General features: G+C 49.4%; 1 protein-coding gene across 1 annotated transcript in view; it reads right to left on the bottom strand.

Moving 5' to 3' along the window:
* Positions 1-4,920: 4,920 nt before the first annotated feature.
* The window catches only part of Cog2 (conserved oligomeric Golgi complex subunit 2), a 197,298-nt gene continuing 180,785 nt past the window's right edge, over positions 4,921-21,433 (bottom strand). The window contains 2 exon segments of the mRNA XM_045748023.2: positions 4,921-5,180; positions 18,666-18,846. Coding sequence (XP_045603979.2) covers positions 5,085-5,180; positions 18,666-18,846 — 277 coding nt within the window. The 3' untranslated portion in view covers positions 4,921-5,084.

Below are 21,433 nucleotides of genomic sequence, written 5' to 3'. Positions count from 1 at the left end.
TGCCTTCTTTTGATAATTACTTACTTACTTATTTCCCTTACCTTAAGTTCCTGTACCATTAAGTTAAGTACGGTGTGTTTTAAGTGTGCCTACTCGGCAGTAAAGATTGGCGAGACCTGGAGGTAGTATTTGCCAGTGTTTTGGGTACCCCTAAGTGTTGTGTTTTTGTATTAGGGTACCACGTGGTCTCACTACCCTAAGCTGCATCCAGCTTCAGTGCTTATCCATTAGTACTGTACCCTAGCTTGTTCACAGTGTAAACCTTGTATCCTGTCTATGTGGACCAAGGCTTTAAACGTAAGATAGTGTGGTAGAGTAATTATTATTATTGTTATTGGTGTGAGTGTATATGGGGGGTTGTTAAGGGGTTAATAAATAAGTAAATTAGTAACAGAGTATCCCTTCTTCCTGTGTGGGAGTGCTATGATCAACCTCTAGTCTGACACATGGTCTAGTAGCAAGTTATTATTACTGTGGATAGTTTATTTTGGGAGCCGGGCCTTTTAGTTCTCCCATATTTGATAACTCTGTATTCTAACTACCCTTACCCCTTAATAGTACTAGTTCCCCCATAGCAAGTCCACCATTCACATAACAGCAAGTGGGAGAGATACATAATAATTTACACGTGGAAAATAATTGAGGGGCTGGTCCCAAACCTGCACACAGAAATAACATCACATGAGACCAGAAGACATGGCAGGATGTGCAGAATACCCCTGTTAAAAAGCTGAGGTGCAACAGGCACTCTGAGAGAGAACTCTATCAACATCAGAGGCCCGAGACTGTTCAACACGCTTCCACTACATATAAGGGGCATAACTGGCCGACCCCTCACAGTGTTAAAGAGAGAACTGGATAAGCACCTCCAAAGGATACCTGATCAACCAGGCTGTGACTCATACGTCAGGCTGCGAGCAGCTGCGTCTAACAGCCTGGTTGATCAGTCCAGCAACCAGGAGGCCTGGTCGACGACCGGGCCGCGGGGACGCTAAGCCCCGGAAGCACCTCAAGGTAACCTCAAGATAAGGGTAGACGTTCACATAGATATTAGATGAATCGCCATCCATTTACTTACGCCCATGCTAGGAACCTCTGACACTATTCCAAATTTCAAGGACATTTATGATCCTGGAAGACATTAGTGATGAAAAATGTATTTAAAAAGAGTTAACTTGTTAAGTTATCTATCAGAATTTGGCATTTTCAACATTTCTTCACTTCACTATGGCATAAAATTATCATAACTTTTTGGATAATTCTTATATATAATTTTCTACATCGTTAGGCATTTTGTTTTCATTTGTTTAAACTAAATGTTATACAATTTTTTTTTTTTTTTTTTTTTTTATATATATACAAGAGTTGTTACATTCTTGTACAGCCACTAGTATGCGTAGCGTTTCGGGCAAGTCCCTGGAATACGATCCCCTGCCGTGAAGAATCGTTTTTTCATCCAAGTACACATTTTACTGTTGGTTAAACAGAGGCTACAGTTAAGGAATTGCGCCCAGTAAATCCTCCCCGGCCAGGATACGAACCCATGACATAGCGCTCGCGGAACGCCAGGCGAGTGTCTTACCACTACACCACGGAGACAATATGCAAAAGAGATTTTTATTTTATTTATGCGCATCAGAAAGCTAACTTAATTTAGTTAGTTAACTTATGGGCACTTATAACAGCTCCATATTGTCTGAGCAGCATTGTCCTGCACCTCCTCATAGAATGTCCTGATTTTCAGGATGATTGTAAGGTTCTTTCCCAATATTCATCGGTTTCTCTTGTCCCTTGATAAAATCCTTGGTAAATTTGACTTTGTTCATGTATTTTGCTCTCGTATTGGTATCCTGAGTGATATTTAGGACATTTTGAATATCTTGCTACATAAATGGTGCTAAACAGTCTTCCTAGGCACTTCCTAGTGCCTTCTTTTAAGGGGCCCAGTGACTGAGGAGTATCTTTCCAAATATGAAATAGTGAATATTTTTTAACAAATCTCCCATTATTTGGCATCAGCGTCATGAAAATTTCATCCCAATATGTTAAGAAATGGATTTTTTACAAATTTTTTAATAATAAATGCATGCACAATGGGCAGCAACCAAAATTCTATGTGGATTTTGTTATGACTTCTACATCTTTGAGAATGTATATCTGGCACTAAGCACAAAGTTGGAACAAAATTAGTCAACATGTTATTCAGCCACAGGTGGCAGAAGTTGTGACTTCTATTTTGTTTGGCCCGATTTATTTACAGATTTCAAGCTCTATTTTCTGTATCTTTAGGTTGTATTGATGAATGAGTACCAGATGAGGGCCTTATCACTTATATATGGGCAATAAAGTTACAGCAATATACCTCCGCTGTTTGTTATCCCAAACGTATTGCTATATATTTTTTTTTTTGGGGGGGGGGTATTTTTTCTTGACTTCATTTCAGAACATATTGTTCTACAACTTTCACATATTTAAGTATGAATGCCAAGCTATCTTAATTAAAACTTATGAGATATGTCATAAATTCAAAGTACTGTACTATACACATTGTCGAGAACTTAAACTTCATTTTTCTGTATGAACAGAATTTTAAACTTTGAGACTTGATAAAAACTCAGTTTCTGACCGATTCTCAACATATTTACACATTATGTGCAAAGTTCTTAATTCTAAGGTTTCCTTTTTGTCATGTAGTCATAAAGCCATAACGTTTGGAGTTATAAATTTTTTATGTATGAATTTGGCACATATTTGGACAGCCACATTGAAAAAAATGCTTTACAGTAAACTATACTCTCAAACAATATTTTTCAAAAAGGAACATGAACTTTATATGCCATTCTGAGAACATAATGATAAAATTATTAAAATGTCATCAATTGTTATTTTAATCACTAATTTGAAATTGTGATTTATTTTTTTTTAACTTTTTTTCAGTTCATGGTATGATGTTGATCCATTAGGAAAAATTGGAGCATTTACCATGAAGATATTATTCACAAAATATTGAGTGTGTTTGAGGACGTTTCGGTGCACAGTCACCAGGCCCCTTAAATTGCGCATCGCATCATATGATGCTTTGACCGACTTGCAGTAAATTGCGCATCGCATCATATGATGCTTTGACCGACTTGCAGTAAATTGCGCATCGCATCATATGATGCTTTGGAGTACTACGCAAGATTTAAACGGCCCGCGGATACACGGGGTTCACCACACCATCAGGGCTCTTGTAAACAGACGCCATTTTAAAAAAAAATTGTGGGCCAAATTCCTGGGTGTTAGGGGCCTCAGTATTGAGTGAGCTACCAAGCCTGATGCACGCAGCATGAGCTCACAGCACTGCTGTTCAGCTTGTGACCACAGCATCGCCTAAAAATGCCATAATATACTTGTTCATGGTATTATGTAGCGATGATATTATTACAGTAGACCCCTGACTGTGATAAAACTGACCAGGGTTCTGATATTAGCAGGACTGTGGTGATATTTAGCGCTGTGCTCCATGGAGGGAGGAGTAATGCTGTGGGAGGGAAGGGTGGTGGCATTGTCTTCTGACTGTGTGTGGACCACCTTTTATTGACTGCACTCACCATACCAGCTTAGTGGTTCGCTATGGTGAACACAAATGTAGATACTTATATATAACGTGTGTATAGAGGGTATAAACAGCAAGAGGAGTAGGTTGGGAGCCGCCATTTTGGTGAGGGCGGTGGCATCGTCTGCACGATTTATCATGTTGTTCCTGGTGACCACGATGGTCTTTGGGCACCATACCAGTTTACTTGTACAAGTATGGTGAATAAAACAGGTAGATATTTATATATAATGTGTGTATATAGCATAATAACACCACAAACAGTATTGTTGGAGGAGAAATATTAGTGCGTCTGGCCTAGAGGTCGGTAGCCATCATGCTGACTGTGTGAGTAGCTATGTCTTTGTGCCTTTACTCACCATACAAGCTTAGATGTAGTTATGGTTAACAATACATGAAAATACTTATACATAACGTCTGTATATAAAAGCAAAAACAGTATGGTGGGAGGAGAATTGTGGCGAGCCAGGTGAGGTGAGGTAGGGAGGGAGTGGCAGCCAGTGGCGAGCTGCCACTGGCTGCCACTGCCGCTGCCACTCAGCATACCAACTTAGTGGTTCGTTATGGTGAACACGAATGTAGATACTTATATATAACGTCTGTATATAGTGAATAAAAGCAAAAACAGTATGGTGGGAGGAGAATGTAGGCGAGTAAGGTGTTGAGGGAGGGAGTGAGTGGCTGGCTGGTACACGGCGGTCACTCCTCATTACTTTTTGACTCATAATAGCAACTTAGTGGTTCGTTATAGTGAACAAAACATGCAGATACATATATATAACCTGCGTATATAGTGTAATAACCGACAAAGTATTTGTTCACTGTTTGATGAACATAATTGAATCAACAATATGCACACCATATTTTTGAGTACAGAAATGATTCACTCATTTTATTATATAAATATATCACACTACACACTATTGAATAATATTACAGCAAAAAAAAAAACTACAAAAAATCAATCAGAGACATTGAAATAATTAGGTAATTATCTCATTGTGGCAACTCCGGCCTGACAGCTGGCGAGGAACAAACCGCCTGGGACGAACACTCAGTCAGCGCCTGTTTTTTGCCAGACTTCCCCGCTCTATAGCAGGCAATATATGCCACTTACAATTTTTTTATTATTTTTCCCATGATCAGTGAACACAAATTAACAGGTTAGGAAGATTTTTTTTTTTTTTTTTTTTTTTATTTTATTTTATTTTTTTTATGCGCCTGTGGGTGTTAAATGGTATATAGCCATGCGCCTTTTAAGTGTTAATATCATGGCTTTCTGAAGTGAATTTTTAGAATTACCTTAGGGATAAAATACTGTGCAATGGACATTATTTATTTTCATACAATTTTGTTTTCACTTTGAAAACATATCAGTTTAATGGATATATATATCAACAACCAATACACCCAATATAATTCACACTTTTACCAAATACCTAGTACATAAAAATGGCTAATATTGTATGGTTACAAGAATTTAAATTCAAGGTACAAATTTTCCATCACGGGCATTCTGAACCATTGTCAGAAGATTGATGAATGAATCGATTGTGTTAACGTCAATGGAGAGGGTCTTCATCTGGAAAAAATTTAAAAAGATAAGTATAGTACTGTATTTGATGACATGCAACAACATGAAAAAAGCCATGGCTTATAGTGTTCCATAAAACCAGCATTGAATGTAATGAAATGCCATTATCTGGGTGAGCCCCGAAGGCTTCCTGGAGCTTATCGAGCTAATGTATGTTATATGAGACCGGGACATTAGCTAAGGAGTTCAGACCTACCAGGGACCAGCACCAGAACCTGGCCCCTTCAGAGAGGTTTCAAGGAGCAATGGCCCTGGAAAACCCTCTTGTGGTTGAGGTTTTCCTTATCTGCCATCGACCTGGGGTTAGGCACCCAGAAAGGTAGGCATAACAAAACAAACCCCACATGGTAAAAAACTAAAACAAAAAAACGAACAGAGAGGTAGAAACTCCCTACAATCCCAAGGAAACAAGCAAACATCTCACTTTACTGCCGTGCTGATCGTTCGCGCAGCCCTCCCCGCCCCAAGAGGGGCAGGGGGGAACCCCGGACCTACCTCACTGGCTGCCTAGCATCAGTTCGGAAGCTAAGCTTCAACCAACGCGAAAAAACCACCAACCGGTGGGAGGGAGGGTTGCCAGAGAGTCCTCCGGGGCTCACCCAGAAAATGGCGTTTCATTACATTCAACGCTGGTTTTCTGTGGGGAGCCCCTACGGCTCCCTGGAGCTTCATACCCAAAGAGAAGGAAAAGAAAGGGCTGACCCGGGAGGCGGCCTGCCTCAAACTCTGCAACAGCGAAGCCGAGACAACAGGCTGCAACCTGCGACCCAAGGCAACAAGAACGAACAGGAGCAGACGCGCATTAAGAATGGGCGGCCAAGAACCTGTGCGACCCTCAAATCCCTGCGGCCGAAATGAGCCCTAGACGTCACCAACACAGCAGCAAAAGCTGCAAACGTCCGAACAGCACAGGCGCAAGGACAGACCACAGGCTGGAAGACTTAAAAACTCTGTGGACAACCTGGGAGACCCGAGCACTGAAACAGGGAACGAGGGGAACCGGATCAACCCAAAGCGCATCCCCAGACACTGGTACGCAGGTAACGCAAAAAAGCGCAACCGGACAACACAGGATGCATCCCTGGCCAAATCAATCAGGCATCAATAACCCAAGAACCCCTCCGGAAAGCAGCCGTCTCGACTGTCGCCAGATGGATGGAGAAAGGCTGCAAACGTACAAACCTACCGCCAGTACCAAAGAGCAGAAACCTGAACAGAAGGGGCTACCACAAACTGAGGAGAAGAGAAGAAGGCACCCTGATCAAGGAAGAGGACGGCTCAGGCGACGCATGAGCAGGCGGAAGGTGAAACAAAACACGAGAAAGCGTACGAAACGGGGCAGATGTGACGTCCACCCCGAATGCAAGCCAGAGCGGCTCCGTCAGCGCCGCACAAAACGAGGCGACAGTAAGAAACACCAAATAACTGTAGTCCTGAAAACCTAAGAAAGGATAAGACAACCCGATGCGAAAGAGAAGACAACCTACGAAGAGCAAGAAAAAAGTGCATAGAAACACCAGGAACGTCATACTGTCACCAAGACGAAGCTCGAAGGTGGGACACCGTCAACAAAGCCACCTGATCACCACAAAGATGGTGATACCCGCGTCAAAATACCAGATGCGAAGAGCTGAGGAGAAGGCCGAACCAGTCACATACAGGACAGGTCCGACCTGCCAAAAGAGGCGGAGCTGCGGGAAAATGCCCCGGGTTCAGACACCTATCAAGCAGCGTCTGAAAATAAAGCTCGACCGGCCACCAAGGGACCATAAGGATTACTCACGTGGGAATGGGCTCCAACCAAGCCAGAACCCGAAGCAACAGCTGGACCGGGAGAAGAGGAACAGGTACCCCCACCTCGACCAGTCTTGCCGAAAGGCATCCACCGTGAATGCCTCGCAGGCGGGTACGAGCGCCACATAGAATGGGCGACAGTCTAGACCACACCGACTCGAAGACGTCCATGGCCAGGAGTCCATACATCAGGAAGAGCCAACGAAACGAGTCGGCGACGACTGGCCAATCCGCGAACAGAGGAATGAACCGAGACAGCTGTCCGCCAGGACGCAGGACACACCCCGGACATGAACCTCACGGTTAGCCAAACCCCGAGAATCCAGCAAACGATCCACTCTAAGGGACTAACCCCAAAGGTCAAACACCTAAGAGAAACCCTGTGGTTCCGGCAAACAACCGCCAGAAAACAGTCCGAATGGAGCTGAATGGTAGAGCACCAAGTGACCCAAACCCTCCAAAGCGCAAACCAGACAGCCATGAACTCCTGTCTGTTAGCCCGATGGACAGACAGACAGTACCATACCCGGCTGACCTGGTGAGCACATCGAGCGAAGGCTCGGGGAGGTGCCAAGGCACGGAACCCCAAAAACCCCAAAGAGGAAGATGGTGACAACACCAACACAAGATCCCCGGAGGAACGAACCCAACGATTGCAAGAGAGGTGGAAGGGGAGTCTCCGAAGGAACCAAACAGACGCCGAAGCCAAACCCGACCCTGCGGGCAGACCAGCACGTCAAAGTTCAGACTCCCGCACAACTGATCGAGCAACTGCCGAGCAACCTGGGACCCCCTCATGAACAGCCGAAGGTGGGACCACAGCCGCAGCAACACTTCTGAAGGGAAAGACAAGGAGCGGCCTAAGAGCCGCTCCTTGTCTTTCCCTTGTCTTTCTAAACAAGACCCAGCCAAGTCCGAACCCGGGATGGAAACAAATGGAACGGCCTCCAGATCACCAGGAAACCAAATCTGGCGATCTGGAAAGTACCACACCCCTGGCGAGCAGACAAGCGGACCGACTGGGAGCCCACACCAGCCAGTTGTCGAGGTAGGCCAGACACCGAATCCCAAGCAGACTCAGACAGGGCACCCAGATCCGGTAAAGATGCGTAAATACATCAATGCCCAATTACAAAATAGGGAAGGCAACAAAAGCGGTAAGCCTGAAGCCCCACCACCAACTGTGCCAGTCCCGGAAAACTGGAGAGGAACGTGCCAAGAACTGACCTGGAGGTCCAGGGCCACCATCCAGGCACCCGGCCCCAACAGAAGCCGGATAGGAGACAACAGTCCTCCGATGAGGGCATAGAATCCAGGGCGCAGACTGAAGAAGTCCAGAAGAACCGCAGATTCGACAGGCCCATGTCTGCATAGATCAGACGGGAACCCCAGAAGGATGGGGTGGATCGACCACGTCCAATGCACCCACGAAGATGACATGACGAAGCGCAGGGGAAGAAGCCCACCCCGCCAGCCCTGAACCCCCCAAAGGGGGAGAAACCATCCACCACCACCACCAGAGGTCGGAAGACAACCAAAAGTGCCCACTAACTGCAGAAACATGTGAGAGTCAGCAGAGCAAGCTGCTCCCCCAGTGCCCCGTCAACAGAGAAGGGAACAGAGCCCCTTCTGAAAGAAAAAGTATACATTCACATATACACATATATATATTATGCATATACACATACACACAAGGTATGTTACACACATACCAAGACTGTCAGTAGTTTCAAAGTGTTATATGACAAAAAGTGCTTGGAAGACGGGACACCACGAGCGTAGCTCTCATCCTGTAACGACACTTAGGTAATTACACACACATGCGTATGCACATACATATGTGCACACACACACACAGTGTACACCTGTACATACACATGTGTACACACACACATACACAGTGAAAAGAAAATTACAAGCCACCGACCAGTGGGCAGAGAGCACCACACCGGCCAGGCGAAGAAGGCACAAAACTGCATCAAAAGGCCCAACTCGACAACAAAACCCCAAAGTCCCAGCACGACCACAACACGTGCCAAGACCCAAAAAGATCAGTCTGCAAGCCAGGAAGACCCCAGAACCCCAGAAGGCAGAACCGGGTCACACACTGAGGAAACAAAGCCCCCTGAACCCACAAAGGGGGCCCAAGAGGAAGAAATCTCCGGAACAAAACCAAAGAACCCAAAGGAACCTGGAATCGAACTAGGGGGAGCCCAAACCACCACATTTGCCGGCGGAGATACACCACAGAAAGGCAAAGCACAGCCCCAGACAGAACCCCCAGGGAAACTGGTCAAAACAGACTGAAAACCGAGGGACAAGGTGTGGGAGAAAGCATGACAGACAGGGCACTGAGCCCAAACCCAAGGGCCCAGACCCAAAACAGACAAAACGGAAAACCCGGTTTAAAATCAACACTCAAACGTTCCCAGAGGAACAGGAAACAGGCAGAAAACACGAGAAAAGCCAGGAAACGACAACAGGAGAATAAAACCCCTGAAAAAGGTGAAAAACTCACCCAAGATGCTCGCTCGCACACCCAGGCGCACATAAACAAACCGCAACGCCGCCCTGGTGGCCATGCCGAGAAACCGGCAGAAGAAAATGACCACCAGAACAGAGGGCTGTGACTGACGCAAAAGATACGAAAATACGCCAGCAAAAGTGGGAAGCAAGCAGACTGGAAGGGCGAAAAACTCAGCCCAGAAGCAGAAAACCCAGGCAGGGGCAAACTGCCCCAGAACTGCTGGCAGGCATCCCCCACAGCCCTGGGAACCCGCAGAGGCCCCAGGGCAGAGCCGTTCTCCAAGCCCTCCGCCCTTAAAGAAAAGCAAGAGTCCATGGGAAAGGCAGCAAGAAAGGGCCGCTGGTAAGACCCAGAAGCCTTGGCAGGAGGAACAGGCTCGAAAACCTCTGTCCCCAACCCGAACAGGGCAGCCCCCGAAAAACCGCCTGAGTCTTTGCCCCAACTAAACCCCGCCCCGACCCCGAAACCCGCAGATGGTCCGGAGCCGGGAACAGGGAGGGAAAGGGGCAAACAGCACCTAACCAAAACGGGGCGGCCTTGGAGCATCCGAGTGGGGAAACCAACCTAGCATGTTGCAGCAACCTAACCTAGCTTGCAACACGGATGCTGCCTGTACTCTGAACAGTAACATCAGGAGAGTACTGGAGAAAAAGAAAGAGAATTTCTCTTGCAAGACTCTGGGTCAAGGTGTCAGTGACCCAACAGGCAGCATGACGGAGTTAAAGTGGCAACTGTCACCCAGAGACAAGAGCACTGCAACCAACGATCCCGTACAAGACGGGTTGGGACCCGGAAGACACATACAATGGTCCACTGAGCCCCGACAGGGGTTTGCAGGGCCCGTAGGGGTAACAACTACGGGAAGCCCGGGCAAGGTGTTACTAACCAGTTAAACACCCAAAAATAACAAGGGGATAGAGGACAACACTGCAAACCCCTGCGACATGTACAATCACAGGGGCCTGGCAGAGGGCCGCCAAACACAATCAGTGGAACTATAGCCACACTAGGCAGACCTCCACCAGGCAAATGAAAATAAAAACAAAAGAAAACCCCGCAAAAGTACAGTGTCTCCAGAGGCAACAGGAACCGGTCGCCGCTTAGGTGGCAGGTCGCGTAACACCTTGACGCCCTAACCAGCATAATACCAGTCCCTACCCAGGGCCAAACAAGGGCCCCAAGCCCCAGCATGGCCCCAAGGGCGAGGCAAATGCCGTGCAGCAAGAACCTCTACGGGAATGGTTCCCGAACGCCCCAGGGAAGATAACCTTGTTACGCAAGAGCAGAACTCACAGGGACGCTTAGGGAAGGAAGCCCCTAAGCGCATGCAGCCCTGGCACTGATGAGGTACTCAGGCCACCGCTCAACACAACACATGGCAGTGAACGCCACACAAGGCAAACACCGCCTAGGAAACTGAGGCCAGAGAAGCGTCTATGCCGGTTGACATTAGTTTGCGAACTGATGCTTGGCAGCCGGCGCGGTAGGTCCGGGGTTCCCCCCTCCCCCTCTCGGGGCAGGGAGGTCTGCGCGGACGATCGGCGCGGCAGTCAAGTGTGATGTTTGCTTGTTTGCTTGTTTCCTTGGGATTGTAGGGAGTTTCTACCTCTCTGTTCGGTTTTTTGTTTTAGTTTTTTACCATGTGGGGTTTGTTTTATTATGCCTACCTTTCTGGGTGCCTAACCCCGGTCAATGGCAGATAAGGAAAACCCCAACCACAAGGGAGTTTTCCAGGGCCATTGCTCCCTGAAACCTCTCTGAAGGGGCCAGGTTCTGGCGCTGGTCCCATGGTAGGTCTGAACTCCTTAGCTAATGTCCCGGTCTAATATAACATACATTAGCCCGATAAGCTCCAGGGAACCATAGGGGCTCCCCACAGAAAACCAGCGTTGAATGTAATGAAACACTATTTTCTGGGTAAGACCCAGAGGCTCCCCGGAACTATGCAGGCTGATATTGGCTAATGTCAGACTTTGGCATCAGTCATGTGAATGGAGTTCTTTGGGCCTACCAGCGACCATGAACCAGAACCTGGCCCCCTCCGAGAGGCGCAAGGAGCAATGGCCTATAGAAACCCCTGTGTGGTTGGAAGCATTCTATGTCTGCCATCGACTGGGTCAGGCACCCTGAAAGGTAGGCACCCCAAAACAAACCCATATTCTGGTGAAAATTGCTACCGAAAGCCGAACTAGTGGACAGAACACCACAAACAGAAACGAGCAAACAAGCATGACATAACACGTCGCTGCACTGCTGTCTGCGCAGCTTCCCCTCTCCCCGGGAGGGTAAAAGGGAAGCCCAAGACCCCCGCGCCGGCAATCCACACCCCAGTTCTGAGGCTGGATATCAAAACATGTGAAAACCGTTGACCGGGAGGAGAGAGGGTTGCCAGGGAGCCTCCGGATCTCACCCAGAAAATGCTGTTTCATTACATTCAACGCTGGTTTTATGAGGGGGAGCCCTAGAGCTACCTACCAAAAGATGAAAACCAGAGGGACTTACCTAACAGGCGGTCACCACTTACTCCTCAACGCGAAGTCGAGATAACTGGCTGCAACAGCCGACCCAAAGCGACACAGGCCAGACTGGGCCTAGGAATGTTCATCAAGTAACGTGCAGCCAGGACCCTGTTTGACCTCCAAAAACCCCGTGCCCGAATGTCAACCCAAAACATGTTACCAAAAACAGCAACAAGTGCAGCAAACTTACGAACATCATGGGCACGAGGATAGACCGCAGGCTGGCTAGACTGAATAACTCTGCGGACGACCTGGGAGATCTGAACCCTGGAACAGGAAACAAGGGAAACCGGATCAACCCAAAGCACATCCCAGGCCACAGAGTTCGTGGCGCGCAAATAAGAGCGGAGAGCCGCAACCGGACACAACAAATGATGCATCCTCGGCCTAACGAACCAAGCATCAACAACCCAAAGACCCCTCCAGAAAGCAGCAGTCTCATTCTTCGCTAGAAAAGAAGGAGACGGCTGCAAACGAACAAACGTACCACAAGAACCAAGGAGCAGAAACCCCTGCGCCAGAGGAGATCATGAAGCTCCCTGACCCAACCCCCTGAGGCTAATGCCAACAAGAAAAAGAGCCGTAGAGAAATAGTCCTGAACTGAAGGGGCCACTACAAGTCAAGGAGAAGAGAGATATGAGAGCACCCTGTCCAGCGACCAGGACGGCTCAAGCAGGGCATGAGCAGGCGAAAACACTGCACAAGACAATTTACGAAATGGCACAGAAGAAACATCAATACCGAAAGCAAGCTGCAGCGGCTCCGCTAGCATCGCACGATAGGAGGCGACAGTATTCGTCATAAGACGATGGTCCTGGAACAACCAAGAAAGAAAGGACAAGACAACCTTAACAGACAGTGAAGTACACCTACGAAGCAAAAGAAAGAAACGTTAGGACCGCCAAGAGACCTCATACTGCTGCTGAGACGAAGCCTGCAGGTGGGACACCATCAATGAAGCCACCTGATCACCATAGAGATGGTGACAGACCCAAGTAAAAAATACCATATGTAAAGACTCGAGGAGAAGATCGAACCAGCTACGTGACGTGCCAAACCGATCTGTTGAAAGAGGCGGAGCTGCGGGTTCAGATACTGAGCAAGCTGCGCCTGAAACCAAGACTGGGTCGATCACCAAGGGGTCCAAGAGGAATTCTCTCCCCTGGTAAGTCTCCAAGCAAGTCAGGACCTGGAGCAACAGCAGAACCGTGGAAAAGAGGTACAGGAAGCCCCACCTCGACCAGTCCTGACAAAAGGCGTCGACCCCGACGGCCTCGCAGAAAAGGGAAAGGGCACCACATATATAGGAAGGCGCCACGACCAAGCTGACATAAAGAGGTCCACCTCTGGGCGCCCAAACGTCTGGCAGAGCCAACTAAACGAGTCGGCGTTGACCGTCCATTCCGTGGACAGAGGAACGAACCGAAACACGTCGTCTGCCAGGACGTTGGATACCCTCTGAAAGTGAATTGCCAGGAAAGCCAAACCCCAAGAACTCAGCAGACAAAACACCCAAAGTGACCAGCCCCAAAGAGCCAAGGATCACATCAAACCCCCTCGGTTCAGACAATGAGCCTCTGGGAAGCAGTCCGAATGGAACCGGATCGTCTATCCGAGGGCAACCCGAACCCTCCGAAGAGAAAACCACACCGCCGCGAACTCCCTGACCGTGCTGTGGGCTTGACAGATGGACGGACCCCACCGCCCGTGGCCGGCCTGGTGAGCACTGGTCACAAAGCCCCAGTCCATAGACGACACGTCCATGAACACATCGAGTGAGGGCTCAGGCACTGAACCCCGAAAAACTCGAAGAGGAAGCCGGTGACACAGCAACTGATGCAAAGCCCCCAAGGGTTGAACCCAGCGATCGTGAGAGAGACAGAAGGCACGTCCCCGAAGGAACCAGCCGACGAAGCCAAACCCGACCTAGTGGGTAGATCAACATCGCAAAGAAAATGGCAAAGGCGGGACCGCAGACGAAGCAGAGATTCCGGAGGGAGAGACAAGGAAGCTGTCCAAGAATCCCAAACAAGACCCAGCCAAGTTTAAAATTGGTAGGGGACCAGATGGGACTTCTTTCAATTCACCAAGAACCTGAACCCGGCGAGCTGGAAAAGAACCAAATTCCTGACGAGCAGACAAGCGGACTGGCTGGGACCCCATACCAGCCAGTTGTCGAGGTAGGCCAACACCCGAACACTTAAAAGACGCAGATGGGCCACCACGACCCATGTTAGGCATGTGAAAATGCAAGGTGCTAGGTTCAACCCGAACGAGAGACAACAAAAGTGGTAACTCTGATGCCCCACAACAAAACCGAGTCAGTCCCTGAACCCCGGATAAATCGGGACATGCCAATATGCGTCCCGGAGATCCAGAGACACCATCCAAGCGGCCAGCTCCAATAGAAGCCGAACCTGGGACAGCGTAGTCATCCAAAAGGAGGGGCAATGAACCCAGGGGTTCAGAAGGGCCAAGTCCAGAAGGTCCTCACAGTCCTATTTCGGGACAGGGAACTGACGGGAAACCCATCTGAGAGACGTCATTGTTACGACCACGCCCAAGCGAACCTACTCCAAGATGACCTGACAGAGCGCAGGGGAAGAGGCCTGCCCTGTCAGCCCTGAGCCCCCCGAAGGAAGTGGGGCCACGCCACGCAACTGCAGGCCATTGGAAACGACCCGAAAAGTCCACAAATTGTGAGACCAGGCGTGAGAGAACAGAGCAAGGCTCCCCCCCGTCTTCCCGTCAATGGGACAAACTGCGAAAAGGCCGGCTCCAAAACTGACACCAGTTTCCTATCCGACGAGCGGAATCCTGAGCCCTGGCACGACCCCTCCAGAAAGCCCCCCATCCCTCCAGGACACCCGGAGAACCAACAAATCGGACATCGGACGACAGCTAGCCGAAGCTGCCTGCAGATACTGCACCACCACAGAATCAGCAAACTGCAAGGGACAGAAGGGCGAAGATATTCTAAGAGCCAGGGGCCCAGGCAGATTCCAAAGAGGAAGCCAGCACTGCCTGCTGACATGTGAGCCGGGAGGCATAAAACAGTGACGCCGCATCCTGGAAGATCGGTGCAAACAGCTTCAACAAGGCAGATGGCGAGTGAGCTGCCGAGCCCAATGCACCGGACCCAGGAACGGCTCCAAGCACCTCCACATCCTCCTCAAGGCAGTCACCAGACAGTTCCAGGAGGGAAAAGAAGTGCAAGAGCGAAGCCAGGAGGCTACGAGCGTGCAAGTCCACAGCAACCTGTGCAGCCAAAAGGGAGGGAACCTGCACATGAAGCTGCACAATGTCAACATCCCAAGGGGCAAGGGCAAACAAGCATTCACTGAGGTGCTTAAACTCGCCCCCCCACCCCAGGAAAACCTGGACCACCGTCAATGCCGCACACCACTCAAGTGTGTGGGAACGACAGAGGGTATGCCACGCCTCCAAACCAAAACCAGGACAGTCCGCTAGCCAGGACGACTTCGGAATCTCATAACGGATCCAGTAGGGAAACGAAGACAGATCGATAATAGAGGGGTAATCCGGGTCGTGCAGGAGGTAAGCCACAAAGGCCTCTCGCACCACATGAGGCTGAATGCGGGATGCCGAAAACCTTCAGAAAGACGGGACTGAAGCACCCGAAGGGACACAGAACTGAACCCGAGGAGGGGCAGACACCAAATCCAATTCGTACGCAGACGGGGTAAGGAAAACCCCACTCCTTGTAACAGTAAGTCCCCCTCAGAGGGTAGAAAAACCCAGGAGGGGGCCATCTGGGTCCCATGCCCCAAGTCAGCCCCTCCCCAGCTCCAGGATCCTTCACATCAGGACCTGGGGCCGAATCATCTCCCAAAGCCTCTGCCTCAAAAGAAAAGAACGGCACAGCCGTAAAGGCCTGACGAGAGGGGGCCCACTAGTCAGACCCAGACGCTTTTCGGCAGGGAGAACCGACTCGAATGCCTCCATCGCCACACCGGAAGGGGAATCCCCCGAGACTGCCCGAGTCTCAAGACCATCTAAACTCTGCCCCGACTCCGAAACCCCCAGACGTTTCAGTACTGGAAACAGGGGTGAAGGGGGGACCAGATCGAACACAGCAGGGAACGGACAAGGGGGTGCGGACAGAACCAAGAACGTAGCGACCAACACCCCCAAATCTGGGTCCCTATAACCAAAACGGGGCAGCCTTGGGGCTTCCGGCGCAGCAACCAACCTAGCGCATTGAAACAAACTAAACCTAGCATGCAACACTTGCACTGCCTGTACCCAAATAATGTCATCAGTAGATTGGGTAAACTGAGTCACCATCAAGCAACAAAACTCGTAGGACTCTGGGTCGAAAGTGTCACCAACCCAACAGGCAGCGTAACAAGAGGCAAAAACAGTGAGTCACCCAGAGACAAAAGGGCAGAGCAACCCTTGAACTCGCACAAAGCAAGGGGGGACTCAGGGGTCATATCTATCATACCCGCGCGCCCCCGTGGGATTTCCCAGGGTCCTGAGACAGAACTCACGCTCAGGGAAGCCCAGGCAGGATACTGCTAACCGGTGCCAAAGTCTACCAAACGATCTGCTAATAACTGAACCCCTGTAATGTGTACACTCACAGGGATCTAGCAGGGGGCACCATCTGAACAGAGAGGAGTACACAGGGGCAATAACCAAGGCAGACCCCCCCCCCACCAGGTAGGCAAACAAAAAGAAAAAGAAAACCCCACAAGAGGACAGCGTACCCAGACAGAACAGAGCTGGCCGCTATGAATAGTGAAAACAAGCTGCGCAGTACCCTGCGCCCCATACCAGTACAAACTGCCTCCTACCCTAAGGCACACAAGGGAGTTAGAACACCCGAGCACACAAAGGGCGGCCGAAAACCGAGCAGTAAACAGCCAAGCAGAGGCAGAACCCAAGGAACTTGTGGAAGGTGGCCCCAAGCCCCAAGGGCAGTACTTACCGGGCACCTAGGGAAGGGAACCCCAGACGCATGCAGCCCTAGTACTGAAGAAATACACTCGGCTCACGCACCATCTAAAAGACAGCCACTACACACAAGGCACAGAGCTGAAACTAAGTCTGGAGCCAGAGCACATGACCTCTGCCTAGTGCATCAGCCTCAGAACTTGGGTGTGGATTGCCGGCGCAAAAGTCTGGGGCTCCCTCTTCCTCCTCCCAGGGAGTGGGGGGGGGGGGAGCTGTGCAGACGGCGACGTGTGATGTCATGCTCGTTTGCTCGTTTCTGTTTGGCGAGTTCTGTCCACTAGTTTGGCTTTTGGTAGTAATTTTCACCAGAATAGGGTTTTGTTTTGGGGTGCCTACCTTTCTGGGTCCCTGACCCGGTCGACGGCAGACATAGAATGCTTCTAACCACACGGGGGTTTCTATAGACCATTGCTCCTCGCGCCTCTCTGAGGGGGGGCCAGGTTCTGGCTCGTGGTTCCTGGTAATCCCAAAGAACTCCATACACATGACTGATGCCAAAGTCTGACATTAGCAATATCAGCCTGGATAGCTCCGGGAAGCCGAAGGGGCTCCCCCCAGAAATCCTCTGTTCTAACTTCATATGCCTCCCAGTCTATGGATTTCAAGTTGAATTCGCTGACTACCAACAGTCGTGATCTATCTTTATCAGTTCTCGCTATAATCTCTCTCATTATTGTTATAAGACCCTCTCATTTATTATCCACCTTCTCCTTTGACCATGTGTTGCATGGCAGAGGACTATATGCATTTATTATGGTTAGTTTATCATCCTGATTGCATATCTCTATTGCTATTATGTCAACTTCTCATGGATTGGCAATCATTATTTCGTTTACCTTTAGGTGTTCTTTCACTAGCTCAGCAATGCCACTGCCTTTCCTAATTTTTCTGTCCCATCTCCAGACTGAGTAGCCCCTTGGGAATAGGCCTTATTTAAAATATCGCCTTCAAGTTTTGTCTCCAGCCTCTCCCCCTCCAGGACCCTGTCAAAGGGCCACCCGTGAAAGGGCAACCCGTGAAAGGGCCGATGCCTCTTGCGAGAAGCCGGCTGATGCGCAGAGCAAGCAGTGCGCCTACCAGATAACGACGGCTCCGAATGAAGGGATGGAGGGAGCTATGTGGACAAGTGGTGCGGCAGTAGTTGATGATGTTTGCTTGTTTCTTTGTTTTCTATTGGGGGAAGATCTGTTTCTCTGTTCGGTCTTGGGTTTGCAATTTCCTACAAAGTGGAGTTTGTTTTGGGACGCCTATCTTTCTGGGTGCCTAACCCCAGTCGATGGCAGACATGGAATACTTCCAAATACATTGGGGTTTCCTTAGGCCATTGCTCCCTGCACCTCTCTGAGGAGGCCAGGTTCTGGCTCGTGGTCCCTGGTAGGCAGAACTCCATTGACTGAAGCCCCAGACTAATATAGCTAATATCAGTCCGATAGCTCCAGAGAGCTGAAGGGGCTCTGCTCAGAAAAGAAAGTGATCAAGTTACTATTATGGTGAAAATTGTATATTATTGTATATTATATTATTTGCTGAGGGCAATTATTTAGAAATCCAGAATAACATGATCTGATTTTGGAGGTATCAGTGAAAATAGAAGTAATAAAACTATGGTATTCCCATGTTAGAACACATAAACCTAATGCTAGATTACAAACCTGACTTCCAAAGTATTCAACATCTAGGCAGATCTGAATACGAATCTTGTCATCATCGGACAATCCTCCACTAACTTCAGCACCGCCCTGAGCTCCTCTGTCCCTTGCTCGCTTCAGTCTCTTCAGACTTTCTTCCATCTTATGGACTGAACTTAAAACATCATATGTCAATGTTTTATATCTGAAAAACAAAAATAATTTGCTGTATAGTACAGGACTGTGCAGTGACCTAGATAGAATTAACTACATTAAGAAATTAATTTACTTTGATTTGCTAAGGGCAATTTCTATTTTTTCTGGGCTATCGCTCGCTGGTACCACAAAGCTAGCAAGCATCTGGACTAATGCATGGACCACCAGATTGTGGTGTGCTCACATAGATGACAGGAGCAAGGGCATTTACGATTTACCTCAGCTCCGCTCCTGTGGCAGAACTTGCACTGTACCATCAGGTAAGTCCACTACGTCTCACCACAGCCCGTGCTACTTGGAACTTTTTGTTCCGAGGAGCTTTATCTAAAACAACAACAACCTCATAAGTAAAACTCACCAGAAAGTGCAGGTGAATTAGAACTACCATATATATATATATTCCATTCACCAGGACTGTACGGGTCTCATGGACCCCACACGTGTGAGGCCATAGCACTATCAACTGGGCTATGACCAGTCTTAAAAAGGAAAGTTTCCAAAAGTAGTATCCTGCTGCCAAACTGGAATTTTCAACTTTCCCTGACTACTACTGAAGTCCAGAGGAATTACTGACTCAGGGAAAGTTAAAAAAAATCCAGTTTGGCAGCAGGATGGAAACTTTCTGGAAACTTTCCTTTTTAAGACTGCTCATAGCCCAGTCGATAGAGCTACGGCCTCACATGATACCTGGTTGATGGGGTTCTGGGAGTTCTTCTACTCCCAAAGCCCGGCCCAAGGCCAGGCTTCACTTTTGAGAGTTTGGTCCACCAGGCTGTTGCTTGGAGCGGCCCGCAGTCCCACATATCCACCACAGCCCAGGTGGTCCGGCACTTCTTGGAGGAAGCAATCTAGTTTCCTCTTGAAGATGTCCACGGTTGTTCCGGCAATATTTCTTATGCTCTCTGGGAGAATGGTGAACAACTGTGGACCTCTGATGTTTATACAGAATTCTCTGATTGTGCCTATGGCACCTCTGCTCTTCACTGGTTCTATTCTGCATTTTTTGGACCCCACATACGTGAGGCCCATGGTTCAAGACCCATACTGCCCAGGTGAATGGAATTATTATTTCCACGAGTGTGGATGGCAATATATTCTACAATATACTGTCTCCATTCGATTATCCAGACTATATGGGAAGGACCCCCAGCCGGATAATCAAGTGTTCTAGATAATAGTACTTTTTCACCTCTGAGTCCAAAAAGGATATCGAGCAAAAAGCTCCTGAAACCACGGCTGGGCCGGCCACCAAGGAGCCAATAGGACTACTCTACCCTGGTAAGTCTCCAACTGAGCCAGGATCCGGAGCAACAATCAGACCGGTGGGAAGAGGTACAGGTAACTCCACCTCGACACTCAAAAGGGGTCGACCCCGACGGCTTCGCAATCTGGAAAGGGCGCCACATAAATTGGAAGACGCCTCGACCACGCCGATGCGAAGAGGTCCACCTCTAGGCGCCCTTACGTCTGGCAGAGCCAACTGAACGAGTTGGCATCGACCATCCATTCCGCGGAAAGGGGAATGAACTGAGACAGGCCGTCCACCAGGACATTTGACACCCCTTGAACATGAACCGCCAGGAAAGCCAAACCCCGAGAACTCAGCAGACGAGTCACCCGAAGAGACCAGCCCTACAGAACCAAGGACCGCATCGAACCCCCGCGGTTCAAGCAATGAACCACCGGGGAGCAGTCCGAATGGAGCCAGATCATTGCTCCTCGAGCGACTTGAATCCTCTGAAGCGAATGCCACACCGCTGCAAACTCCCGCGCCGTGCTGTGAGCTCGACGGAAGGACGGACCCCAATGACCCTGGCCGGCCTAGTGAGCATTAGTCACAAAACCCCAGCCGAGAGACGAGGCATCCATGAACACATCGAGTGAGGGCTTGGGGAGGTGCCACGGCACAGAACCCCGAAAAACTCGTAGAGGAAGCCGACGACGCAGCAGCCGACGCAAGGCTCCCAGGATCTGAACCCATCGATCGCGAGAGCGGCGGAAGGGATGACCCCACAGAAACCAGAACATCCGCTGAAGCCAGATCCGACCCGATGGGTAGACCATCACGGCGAAGTTCAGGCTCCCACACAGCTGCTCGAACAACCGACGTGTGACCCAGGTGCCCTCCAAAAACAGCCAGAGGTGGGACCGCAGCCATAACAGCGTCGCAAGAGGGAGAGACAAAGAACGGTCCGAGAGTCCCACACAAGACCCAGCCAAGTTCGAACCTGAGAGGGAACCAAATGAGACTTCCTCCAGTTCACCAAGAACTCGAACCCGGCGAGCTGGGAAAGAACCAAATCCCTGGCAAGCAGACACACAGACTGGCTGGGAACCCACACCAGCCAGTCGTCGAGGTAAGCCAGAACCCGAACCCCTAACAGACGCAACTGGGCCACCATGACCTGGGTAAGACGTGTGAACACTCGAGGTGCCAGATTCAAGCCAAATGAAAGGCAACGAAAGCGGTAAGCTTGTCGCCCCACGACAAAACCAAGCCAGTCCCTGAACCCTAGATGAATTGGGACGTGCCAATACACGTCCCGGAGGCCCAGACACACCATCCAGGCACCTGG

Source organism: Procambarus clarkii, chromosome 24 (genome assembly GCF_040958095.1).
Source record: "Procambarus clarkii isolate CNS0578487 chromosome 24, FALCON_Pclarkii_2.0, whole genome shotgun sequence".
Lineage (NCBI taxonomy): Eukaryota > Metazoa > Arthropoda > Malacostraca > Decapoda > Cambaridae > Procambarus > Procambarus clarkii.
This window is presented reverse-complemented; position numbering and strand designations above follow the sequence as displayed.